General features: G+C 42.0%; 1 protein-coding gene across 3 annotated transcripts; it reads right to left on the bottom strand.

Moving 5' to 3' along the window:
- Positions 1 to 651: 651 nt before the first annotated feature.
- Positions 652 to 12180, bottom strand: LOC106750775 (WD repeat-containing protein 34-like). 3 transcript variants are annotated; one of them, XM_014631337.1, is made up of 10 exons: positions 11908 to 12180; positions 11761 to 11845; positions 11422 to 11637; positions 11121 to 11355; positions 10627 to 10822; positions 10348 to 10547; positions 10068 to 10210; positions 9523 to 9725; positions 8862 to 8946; positions 652 to 1060 (listed from the first exon to the last, which is right to left on the bottom strand). In XM_014631337.1, exons 1-9 carry the CDS (start codon positions 11964 to 11966, stop codon positions 8877 to 8879), a joined length of 1407 nt encoding a protein of 468 aa, XP_014486823.1. In that variant the 5' UTR covers positions 11967 to 12180; the 3' UTR covers positions 652 to 1060; positions 8862 to 8876. The 3 variants fall into 3 exon arrangements, with proteins under 3 accessions (XP_014486823.1, XP_014486824.1, XP_014486822.1); XM_014631338.1 differs by lacking the exon at positions 652 to 1060 and adding an exon at positions 1590 to 2130; XM_014631336.1 differs by lacking the exon at positions 652 to 1060 and having other exon boundaries at positions 8752 to 8946; positions 11908 to 12179.
- Positions 12181 to 12338: the final 158 nt, after the last annotated feature.

Below are 12338 nucleotides of genomic sequence, written 5' to 3'. Positions count from 1 at the left end.
TAGTAGCTCCTGGATGACGCAGAGATTTGCTGAAAATTACGCTCCTGAGTGTCGAGCGGAACAATGAAGTAAGGAGAATGGGGCGGGAAATCGGCCGAAATGTGCAATTTCTGTCGGATTCTGCTCCACAGGACTCGTCCGAGTTGTATCCTAGAAACAAACAGGTTGACTCTCGATAAACGTTCGTGGACGTACAGAAATTCAAGCTACATATATCCTTTTTTTTTTAGCATGTATATAACAATAACACTTTCGCGCAGGAAAGGGTCGATCGAAGGTTTCTTTTAACAGATTTTTATCTATGTTTAGCTGATACGCTTTTTACGAGAAATTTTGAAAACACGTGGGTGAACAATCACAGGGTCGAGACAATACCGTTTGCACCGATGCTTCTCCACGCGATCGGGGACCGTTGCCGATATAATTCCGACGAATTTGGAAACATTTGGACAAAGGAAGAGCACGCGACGATCGATCTTCGTGTGTTTCTTCGCGAACGAACGCGACATCTGAAACGGGAGATTCTTTTTCCCGTCCTCTACGACGTAGGGAACCAAACTCACCGTGATTATATCAGTTTCAATCCTCACACGCAACGGACGAGTCGAGCAATTAATTAATAAGCTACTGAACTCTTGTCACCTGTTTCGCACTGTTAGCAATGATTTAAAAACTATTTTACAAGAGGGAGGGAATATATAGATCATCCATGCAGCAGCACATATTTCCATTTATTATCGTCGTTTGTATATTTTTCTTATTTCATTCGTTTATTTTCTTCTTTTTCCCCCCTTGCTTTTTCGTTACTTTCAAAAGAGTTCTCTCCGTACGCAGAAATTCAAAATCGGCAATAGGGCACGAGGCTTCGTGCGAATTTCGGTCGTCGCTGCGCTGGTTATATAGTTAAGCGCGTAAGCAAAGACATTGAAGCTCATCGCCGCAGAGAGACCCATGTGTTCGAATTATCGTCGAGCTCTCGTGGTCCTGCCACTTGATTTCCCACCTCGAGTTTTTCGTCAATGAGGAGGAGAATTTCGGCGCGCTATCCTCACGAGGGATCCTGAAACATTTCCCCGTTAATATGCGATGCTCGTACACATATGCTCTCGTCTTATCATACCGAGACACTCATCATACAGGGACACAAGACAAACACAGCCACACGAAACACTATGTCGATTAATTAAATAAGCCTTATATTTAGGATTAAGTTGAGGGAAGTTTGACGGAGCGTAATATGAAGGAGAAGAAAGGAAAGAGGAAAGAGAGAGAGAAAAACAGAGGGAGAGAGAAGAAGAGAGTGAGTGAGTGAGTGAATGAGTGAGTGAGAGAGAGAGAGAGAGAGAGAGAGAGAGAGAGATGAAGAGAGTATAATTGTTGTCGAAGCACCCCATGGTCCAATGTTAATGAGAACGAAAAGCGGCGCGTAATATGTCTCCGTAGCGTTGAATTCTACGGCGATAATACATTCCTCCGATTTATCTTTTTTTTTTCTTCCTTCTAGGTTCTTTTTGTCGCGCGTCATCGACGCTAAAATTCGCCGTGCCCCTTTTCGTGTACTTCTCGCCGTCTCGTCCGATATTGATATCTTCTTTTCTTCTTCTTCTTCTTTTTTTTTAATTGAACTTACGAATTAAATTTTAGCATACTAAAATTAAGCGTATTATATTGAAATTCGGGACACGCACTTCGATCTCAATCGTTTCGCGGGATTTTTACCTCGCGAATATGATTTGTCAGGATCGCGCAGGCACGTGGGGCGCCGTGCGTGTGTCTCTGGTGTAATAATAATCCAGAGTCACTGCACAGAGGCAAGCGTGTGTATTATACACGTACGCAGGAGAGATCGCGTCAAGATGGCCGGATCAGCGCGGAACGCGCTGTATGGGACGTCGCTGATTGTCGATTCACGTTTCTAATGTATTCTCGTTTTTAATATACTCGACTCTTATCATCCCGGGCTGTCGAGCTGCTGCCTTCAGGAAACGATCTCTAGATGGTCGTGAACGATCGTACGTTAGAAATCTCGAGAGCCCCCATATTCCGTCGATTGCCGACCGTTCTCCTCTGCGTCTCACGCGCGGCACGCTTGCGACACGATACCGCGCCACGTGGTTACGCTCCTTGCGACTAAAAAAAAAAAACCAGTAAACCGTTAGAGTTACTTCAAGGATCTAGTAGGCAGGTTAAGATTTTCAAAGCATCAAATGCGTTTGCCGGCGGTGGCGGGAGGGAGAAGTTCCGAGGTTCGATTTCGTGCTTCTCTCGCGAAAGCATTTCGCACACATCCTCGACGGACGTGGTGCGCGTTCCCCGTCGACGACAATATTTTTTATTCCTTCTTCCGCCGCCGCGCGAACGCGACGGTGCGACGCGACGGTACGACGAGACCGGGACGGTCTATGCGACTTAGCACTTGCGATTGAGCACGTGAGAGACTTTTGTGTGTGTCTCTCTCTCGCGCACGCACGCGCGCGAGGGGCATGCGAAAAAGATAAACAATAATGAACACGTCCCGCCGTATTCGTGCCGTGGCGATCGCGCCGCCGGCAACATCGAAGGTAACAGAGAAAGGTTTGTTCGCCGCTCTCATCACACGGTGAGAAAAATGTACTGACTATTTTAGCGAATCGAGACCATGTACCTTGATATATATGTAGATTAGCGTGTCTCCGGACGGTGATTGCGTGCGTGTGTGTATGCGTTGCGAGTGAGAATGCGCGTGTGTGCCAAAAACCAGAAGATTGGGAAAGCGTGAAAGAAAGAGAGAGAGAGAGAGAGTGGCTGCGTATGTGTGGCGTGAGCGAGTGAGTAAAAGAGCTTCCTCCTCCAAGGAGGGCACGTTTCGTCTCGTCGACCCGCCATCGCCGATTTTACGTCAGTTGAGCGAGTATTCGTGTTCGTTGAAACGATAATAACAGAACGGTAAAGCGGGACACATATTCGGCTGGGCCGCCGGGAGAACGTGTCGTTACGGATCAAAATTGTTTTCACGCGCGCGCAGAAACTATGTTATAACGCGATGTCGTCGACGAATGACGACATGGGCAAATCATACACACACACACACACACACACACACAACACACACAGACACTCGCGTGGACGCGCGTGAAAACAACTTTCCCATATGATATATAAATAAGCGCGTAAGGTTCTATTTTCCTCTTAATTTCTCGACGAGGGGAATATCCGTGCGTTGAAGACTTGATCGCAGGTGATCACGGAGAGATAAAGAGAGATATCACTGGGCGTGAGCGATGGCATCGCTAAGATTGTTAACGAGGCAGAAAAACGTTATCTGAGACGGCGAACGTGTGTTCAACAGAGATTTTTAACGATTGCGAGATAATCGTATTCTACAGGTAAATCCTTTTACTTTCAGAGATGGCATTGGAAGATAACGGTATCATTCGCGTTAATGACTAATTTCACTTGCCGAAAGTCGTTTAAATGTTTTGACGTTGGAGCTTTGAGAAGAAATTACCGTCAGCTGTATTTATGCGTATTTTATGTATTTTGAATTGAATAAGCGATTCTACTTTCTGTTGAGAATTCGTATTTTATTTTTTCTTTTTTGCGAAAAATTCTACTCCGGTGAGTAACCTTAAGGTTAATTAAAACATCGGGAAGGAATTCGTGAAAAATGTGAGAGGAATTTGTGAATGATGCATATAACGCGCAGTGATTGATTCGCATTCACACCTTGCGTTTAGCATTAAACGCGACGTGTTGCGATATATTCATTTAACGTCTCCACCGAATCACCGATCTCTGCCAGATGCGAGCGAAATGCGCGTTTAATTCTAAAATAAGGTACCGGAGGTGCGAACGCGAATCTTCAGTGTTGAGTTTAACGACACGATCGAAAGTTTGATGGGAACTTCGCGAGAGATGAAGAGATCATTTGATCACTCCTTTAGCGCGCACGAATATTACTCCCTTGTTTTCGAACGAGCAACCGCTGTTTCTTATACACTCGTTTATTACACGTATTCGTTCATTACGTAAGTTTACACTTTACACTCAGCGTAGCCTGTACAGAGCATTGTTTCCTGAAACTCTGGTCTGCTTTAATGGAACAATGATAGAGATACATTATGGCGACCGAAAGAATGATTGCGAAAAAACGACAGAGAGGGAAAGAGAAAGAGAGAGAGAGAGAGAGAGAGAGAGAGAATGTGTGCGTCGACGTACGCGAGTCGTTTCTCTTGAAAGCGGGCGTGAATGCAATTGTGAAGAAGTATGGAATTTTAATGTGAGACGCGGGTACACATCGACACGACGTGTGTGTGTCACTCCTCGAACTATAAACTGGTTACTTTCAAAACGAGCGACTCGTACTTACACTTACGGTACGTGCATGGTCGTATCGGCGAGGATACTTCGTATTTTATTTTCGTCCCTAGTCAATGGTGAGAACAATCCAAGTGCCCCCTGTCGAAGAATCGCGTTATATACTATATATCGGCGCTATATCGATAATACGATCGCATTGGATCGGTGGTATGAATATTATGAGAGAGAAAGCCGAGTGAAATTGAATTACTTCTTTCGTTGATACGACATGTACGTACCGAGATTGCAAGAAAGATAGGCAACGTTTACGTTCCGTTGTCTAGAGAGGTAGAGAGCGAGAGAGAGAGAGAGAGAGAGAGCAAGCGAGAAAGAAAGAATGAGTAATAAGTCTATCGAAGGAATAATAATAGTTGTAAAGATATCGAGTCGCGATCTCTGTGATGATGGTAACGACACTGAGCACGATATGACGACGACGATGTTTTTCCCCCCTTCGTGTCACCCGGGGCGATTTTTCGTCACGGGCCGTCACGACGAGATGCAATTATATAAGACTACGTAAGAGATAGAGAGCCGTAATCTATTATGTAGCGAAACGTAAAAGGAAAAACAAAATGCTAACACTTTAAGTCCGACTGGAGCGTACACATAGACATGTATTATATTGCAATTAAGGACTAACCGTTTACACACACGAGGAGGGAGCATCGGTCGACGATGGTGTGACGATAGTAATATAGATAACGATATATACATCTAAACAATTGTAAATAAACGAAATGAACGCGCGTGGAGAGGGGGGATGGTTACCCCCGGAAATAGAGAGGCAGAGAGAAGGAAGAGACAGAAAGAGAGAGAGAGAGAGAGAGAGAGAGAGAGAAAGAATATTTTGTTATGCGAGGAGAGGAGGAGAGAGAGGAAGAGAGAAAGAGAGAAAGAAAGAAAGAAAGAAAGAAAGAAAGAAGCAGATTTCCGGAGGCAATCGAGTGTGTTTCGCATTGGTGGCCCGTTCGAACGACTCGAAACGACGACTAACGATTGCGAAGATCGCTCCCAGCCTTGCGAAGCCTGAACGCGAGAGCAAACCGCGAAGATGAAAGAGGAAGAGAGAAGAGAGATCCAGGAAAAAGCTGGCGGTGAAAGGCGGCAGCGGCGGCTCGTCGTTACGCGCAAAAACGAGATCTATCGATCGTCTGTCCATCGACGATCCGATTATTGCCTTCGATGAAGAACGGGAATTATCTCCCGAAGGGAGAGATGTTATCTTCGGAGCAAGCGGCTCAACCAACTGGTCGCGAGAGAGATCGATCCTTCAACCGTTTTCACGGGTGACCGGCGGGCGGCGATGACTTTTCAACGCGCATCCCGTTGTTTTCGCCGCGAAACAATCGTCTCGTGCTTGCGCGTCTGACGAGGGCAGCTGGAGGGTCTCCACGGAAGACGAGGAAGAAAGAAGAGTGAAGAAAGAAGAGCGGGGACGGAAGGTTGGGAGACGACGGACTCGCTAACGTCACTCGCTGCTGCGATCTATCGAGAAGCTGCGTGCGAAGGATCGTCGCCATCTTCTTCCACGTTATTTCGTTCACGGCATCCGTGAGTCAAATACACTCGAGCGTGTCGAATAGTACAAGAAAATCGAGACGTTAGAGGAAGGGATGGAAGGACCGAGAAATCGAGGCAGACGGTCGAAGACAAGATCGAGGAAGACCGCGTCAGTTCGGGAGGATAAAGGTAAAATGAGATGGCGGAGGCTTTCCGGAAGCTATTCGCTTTAAACATGCTCGGAGCTGTTGCCGAGGGAGGAAGAGTCGTACCTAAAGGCGCAATTGTTTGCATCGCACTTCGCTTGGCACGTTTATGAGGCCGGTGCGTTTCTCACGAAAGAATTTACAAAGCGAGCGAAAACTTCTAGTATTCAAGAAGTGAGAAGAGAAATAAGAAGAAGAAACAAGAGGAGAAGAAGAGGAGGAGGAAAAAAAAGAAAAGGAAGGGAACGAGAGAGTTTTTTCAGGTGTGAATGATCATCAAGACGCCGAACAGACTCGGAGCACAGAGCGGAGCAGCGAATATATGTACAAAAAAGCTCTCCTGCTCGTCAGCAGAGCGATATCTCGAGTCTGAGCGAGGGGTCGAAGCGAGTGTGAAGATTTCAACAGAAGAAAAACGGACCAGAAAATGTCTTTTTGAATCAAAAAAGGCGCCAAAAAAATTGTAAGTGTCGTGGTGAGACCAGTTGAAAGAGAGAGAAAAAGAGAGCAAGCGTGTGTGAATGCCCACAAGACAAGGAAAAAAAGTGATGCAGGAAGAATTACGAGAAAGAAAAAGAGCTTTTTTGATGGAGAAGAGAGAGAGAGCGAGAGAGATAGGGACAGATAAGAATTTGGCGTGCAATAATATCCGGAAAATCGTTTCCGGCGGGTCATACGTTTGAAGATATAAACGGAGCTTTCCTATTCCTCGGTCAAGTGGAGACGAAGATGCCCAAAGTTTTCCGCGAGAAGCGGAGTTTTTACCGCGAGGAAAACGGTTTTGGGAGCGACCGTAGTGAGATTTACTAGAGCTTCCCGTCCCCGTGTTACTTCCAGAGAGAGTATTTCGGCGCACCACGCGATTGTGTATCTATCACACGGGGACGGAATTTGGTATATTTGGAGGAGTTTATGTGCGAGGCACGTGTAGGATGAAATGCTGCGAGCGTCGGAGGTGCACGCGCATACACTTGGGTCGAGAAAGGGAGGGAGAAGCGGGAGCGGCAAGAAACAAGTACAAGGAAACGCCGGAGACAGGCTCTTCGGGCGATCGAGGAGGTATCCGATCACGAAGACAACAGGAGGAAAAGCCCCCGCGTGAGTGGCGTGACTCGTTTAACGAGTGGCGCTGAAATAAAAAGAAGAAGAAGTGGTGCTGCCACATCGGCAAGAGAACGTATCTTTCAACATCTGTGTTTGTCGAGAAGGAGGAGGAAGAGGAGGAGGAGAAGGAAAAGGAGAAGGAGAACGGAGTCGACGACCTTTCTCCGTTCACATCAGAAGAGGACCACCACGAGGACACCAAGATGGAGCAGAGGAGAAATTTTCAACCATATCCCCATATACTACCTTCTATTCCCTATTTTCCCTTTATTTTACTAAAAATTCGCATCAGTATGAAGAATTTAACGGATCCCAATACACAATAACAGCCTATAGCCACCTTCAAGATATGTAAGAAACTTTTCACGGGAGAATCGCTTTTATTTTTTGTCCCCCTTCCCCTATCACACTTTATATCATATCCCGTTAAACCAGATTCTTCCACATAATCCTTTTTCTGTTAGGGCCCTTCCGGGGGCCCGCAAATGCGTCACGAACGGAGGTGCACCTTCTCGGTATGAGCAATGGTTAAAACGTTTATCATTCTACAAAAAATTCCAAGATCGGAATTTTCAGGGATATTTCAGGAGGATAAATTGTTCTCTCTTAAGGACAAGGAACATGGCGAGAAATCAAGGAGTACAATAAAACTGTCCTTTTCAGGACAAAATTTAAAACTGTCCTTTTAAGGGCAAGGAACACCTGCACAGGCGTCAAGCCGTGCGATAAATTTTTTCACAAGACAGTTTTATGTCCTGTGAGAAAATCGTCGTACCTGAAATATAATAATAAAATATTCTTCTCCTTGTGCTCTATTTTTATTAAATTCTCTCTTTTCAGATTCTGTCTTCATATGTGAGATTACAGAGGTAATGAAAAATTACTTTTTATAATATATAATTTATACAATGTATACACACACACACACACACACACGAAACACATAATATATAAACATGCAGAATGATTAGAAAAATCATATAATTCCATTCGAAGTGGAAAGAAGGCAGATTACAAAGGCAATTTTACAATAAAACAACGTTACGCTAATTATGAGACGTTTCTTTCTGAAACGTAATATAGATATTAAAACATTTCTTTGACTAATTCCGATTCATTTTTTTCAGGGAAGTAATCGTGTAAAAATATTAAAATGGAACATCCTGTATAATTCAGCGATGAAACTTTGGATTATTTTTTTCGCTAAATTTCTTAGTAGCAAGATAACTCCAATATTAAGACGATAGTTAAAAAATAGGTAATGATGTTACAATCCCAAATTGTTATTTATTGTATATATATTATTTTACAATATAAATCCATCTCCATGGATATGAGAATATAAGAATGCAAGGAGCGAATATATTATATGTATATATTTATAATTATACATTTTTTGTAAGAATTTACCTTTTTTAAAGAAAAATAAATGTATATGTTGCTTAAGAATTATACTTGTTTCAGAAACGATCTCTGAGATTCACGGATTTTTTCCAGTTGTAAGATAATCCTTAATTCATGATAAATATGTTATCAAAAATTTTGTTTTCTCATCATTTCTTATCTACTCGAGAGAAAAAACGCACGAATGACGTAGACATTTGACGTTTTGAGTAATTTATTTCAGTAAAAATTGTTACACGTGTTGCGTGCGATATAAAGCATGTGTAGCAACGTCAGCCTATTTAGCAGAAATCATTAAGTAATTACGTCAGTTGAAAACGTTCAAAACAGGTGGCGTGGAAATTTCCATATCTCAATATTCGCTCGAGTACTTCCAATAGCCAATATATCTCTACAACAAATAATAAGTCATTAATTTCCTAAAAATACATGTAATTTTTCATTTAATTCTTTGCGTTGGTACTAGAAATTGCATTTGTCACGCGATTGCGATTACAGTCGATTAACAAGTTCCTCGGTGAATTTCTTTTTAACGTGTCTGTGATGATCATTTGTTTCAAAATATTCAGTCAACACAATACGTATAGTAGTGTATTATTTCCATTTGTCTGATTACTTTGTGTTAGCTGCTACTAACAACAGACTAAAGTATTAAGCGTACAAGTACCGGCGCGAGCAGCCGAGACGTCCAAAATTTTACTTTAGAAATCATATAGCTATTCATGGCGCAACGTTACTGCCAATTCTATTTTTGAGATTCCAGATATTCGCGGCGTAAATATACTTAATACAGGTAAAAATAATATTTCTTTCTCTGTAGGCCGACACGCACGCATGCCGAGGAATCGTTTAAACGAATTGTAAATTCACATCGTGACTATTGTGGCTAAAATTAGAAGAAAGAGGAGGAAGATAAAAGTCTTGTTGATGAGTCATCCGCACTTAGTTATTTTACACGTATGCATACCTCTTGGAATTGACGCACAAGCTACTGATTTTCTGTTTGCGAGTCATTCGGAGTTTTGCATACGTCACGGGTTTACCATTCCTGACGTTGTAGAATTTTACAGATGAGCCTGCTCCATATGCCGCGAATACGTCTCGATTGCCGATCATCCATGCCAATCCTACGATCGTATCGTCGACGGAGATAATTTGATGATTGACGTGCTGTTCACGCGTATCCATGTAACATACACCATTGCATAATCTTAGAAGACAACATTAATATCGACTAACGTAGTATAATAGTTTTCAATCATCGCATAAGTGTCCGTGTGAATCATTGGTATAAATATCGTCATGTACTTCTTTCGAGTGTCCAGTGTCGGAAAACTCGAAAAGAAAAAAACGTTTTGAATTTTAATTTCTGGCCTTGAATAATTAATAATTTATGAGTCAGTCATTTATATCAGCCAGTTAATTATATTCGTTTTTCTTCTTCTCATTAATGTGGGCCCGAACTTGTTACTACGATATTAGCCCAAGTTAGAACGATGTAAGAATATTCACCTCATCAAGATTGTATATACGGATTTCTTTGTCCAAGGCACTGCTGACGAACAAATTACGCAACGGTGAGCACTTGATGCAGGTGACACCGCCTCCGTGTCTTTCGTACTCGTCGATTACGGGATCTATCAGCGAGGCATTTCCTGAAACCGATGGAAATAATGAAGTTTCATTAAACAAGTGGAAAGAGTAGACTAACCATCGCAAAGGAGAACCGATAAATTTCTTTAAGGCGTAAATTTAGCCACGAGAACATTTCTTTCTCGCGTTCAGCACGAACCTTCAATGGGGGTTACACTGTCCAAACTGCACTTGTAGATTCCACCGCATAGCGTCCCGACGATGAATATGCTAGGAAATTGCGGGCAAAAGTCGAAGCTCGTGATCCACAATCCTGCCTCAGCGGCGCGTTCGCGCGTGCCAGTCGCGCTGCGCGGTCTAGCATTTTCCACTGGATTGCGTTCTTTGACTATCTTGAACCTGTGAATGAGATCGAGACCTTGGAATGATTGTACCGGTGATTGTATCAGTTAAATTGAACGGCTAATTATTAACGTACCGTTTAAACAGCTGAGCGGTCATGAAATTAGCCGTCAATCTGTGAATAAGTATATATCCGTCCCTGCTGGAGCTCAACAACAGACTTACGTCGTTCACCGACCTCGGCTTCCAGGACACCTGAGATACACTGTCGCTGTGCGTGCACACATGCATAGGTCTGACCGAGTTCCTGAGATTCCAGACAAATACTTCCCCTACGAGGAGAAAACAAAGATATTGCGTAGAAGGTGTAACGAGGTATGAATGTATATTATCGTTAAACCTCAAATAATAAAATTGATAATAATAATAAGCTTGTAAAGTATGAAATATTTAAGATATTTTACATATTTCGCAATATATTTTATATTTAAGTATTTTCTAACTTATTGTGAGAATAAAAAAAAAGTCGAAAAAATTAATTGGAAAAAACTACAAAATGCTTCTACAGGTCAGTCTGATACACATGAGCTTTGTTGTTCGAGAGGTAATTCTGATATTCTGAACACTTACAATTGGACAGTCCAGCTGCTAAGATTGAAGGTTCTGTTGGGTGGTAACATAATGTTGTAACACATCCAGTAGTTTCTAATGTTTTGGTGGGTGCATAGGTGAAGTTATCTTCTGTCATGAAATTATACAGCTGAATTGTAGAAAGGTGGTCACACCATGCTCCGTGATAAATATGGCTGAGACCAACCGCTAATATTCCACCAACGGTACTCCATGATAAATCACTTACTTTGATCTAAACAATGTTTAATATAATACATATTTTTAATAGTCATATGATTTTTAATTAGAAAAGACATACCTGATCATCTGGCCCCATTGGAAGCTTTATCTTTTTTAATAGCTTTACACTAATAGCAGAAGCTTCTTTAACATTAGGATCATAGTCGTTAAAAGCATTTGTACCATAAGCTTCATCAAGAGCTTCCAGAATTCCCGGTGTGACTCGTTTCAAAAAGACTGCCAATTTGTCATAATCTACCTGTGCATTTGCCTTCTCTTCATTCACTGTTTGAATCTGAAGATATAAATTTAATTAAATCTACAAGAGAAAATGTCGACTTATTGTGTGTGATTATATTAATATACTGAATTTGACTTTAGAATTGTAGAAAAGTAAGCCATAGTTTTGACAATATACCCCGATAGTCCTTGTTCTTGAAGTTTGTGTATCATTAGAAGCATAGAATATTTCTGTGGTCTGAACATTTGCGGTTGTCTCCGACCTAAAGAAATTTTAATCAATTAAAATGACCAATTACATATTTAGTATTTTTTAATAACTTACTTTACGGTAGACAATTCCGAATTGAAGCTCACAACACCGGAGGACTTGGTACGAAACATTTTTTTGACAGTGCGAGTCGTCCTACGTTTCTCTTTTTTTGCTTTATTTTGTTACTTTGACTAAGCATTTATTCATAAACGTATAAAAATAGAAAATTTCCTTTCAGGCTACGCAGTAGTAGTATTTTAGTAGTCACACTGACGCTACCAAGAATATTGTGCATTTACATGATTGCGTACAACAGCTAGTCACGGATAGAACCGCTCTCGCCATCTGTACTTCGTACTGTGCAGTATAATTATGGATCCAGGAGAAGCTTTGCAATGTGAATTTTCTTCGGTAGGTAACATAAATTGCTTAGAAGCAACACATCAATCTACTTATCGCCAGATATGATAACCCAAACGGAATAAATTTTTAAAAGATGTCTT

This window comes from Dinoponera quadriceps, unplaced genomic scaffold, assembly GCF_001313825.1.
Source record: "Dinoponera quadriceps isolate SergipeBrazil2010 unplaced genomic scaffold, ASM131382v1 scaffold5021, whole genome shotgun sequence".
NCBI lineage: Eukaryota > Metazoa > Arthropoda > Insecta > Hymenoptera > Formicidae > Dinoponera > Dinoponera quadriceps.
Note: the sequence above shows the minus strand (reverse complement) of the source record. Positions and strands in the feature narration are given on the sequence as shown.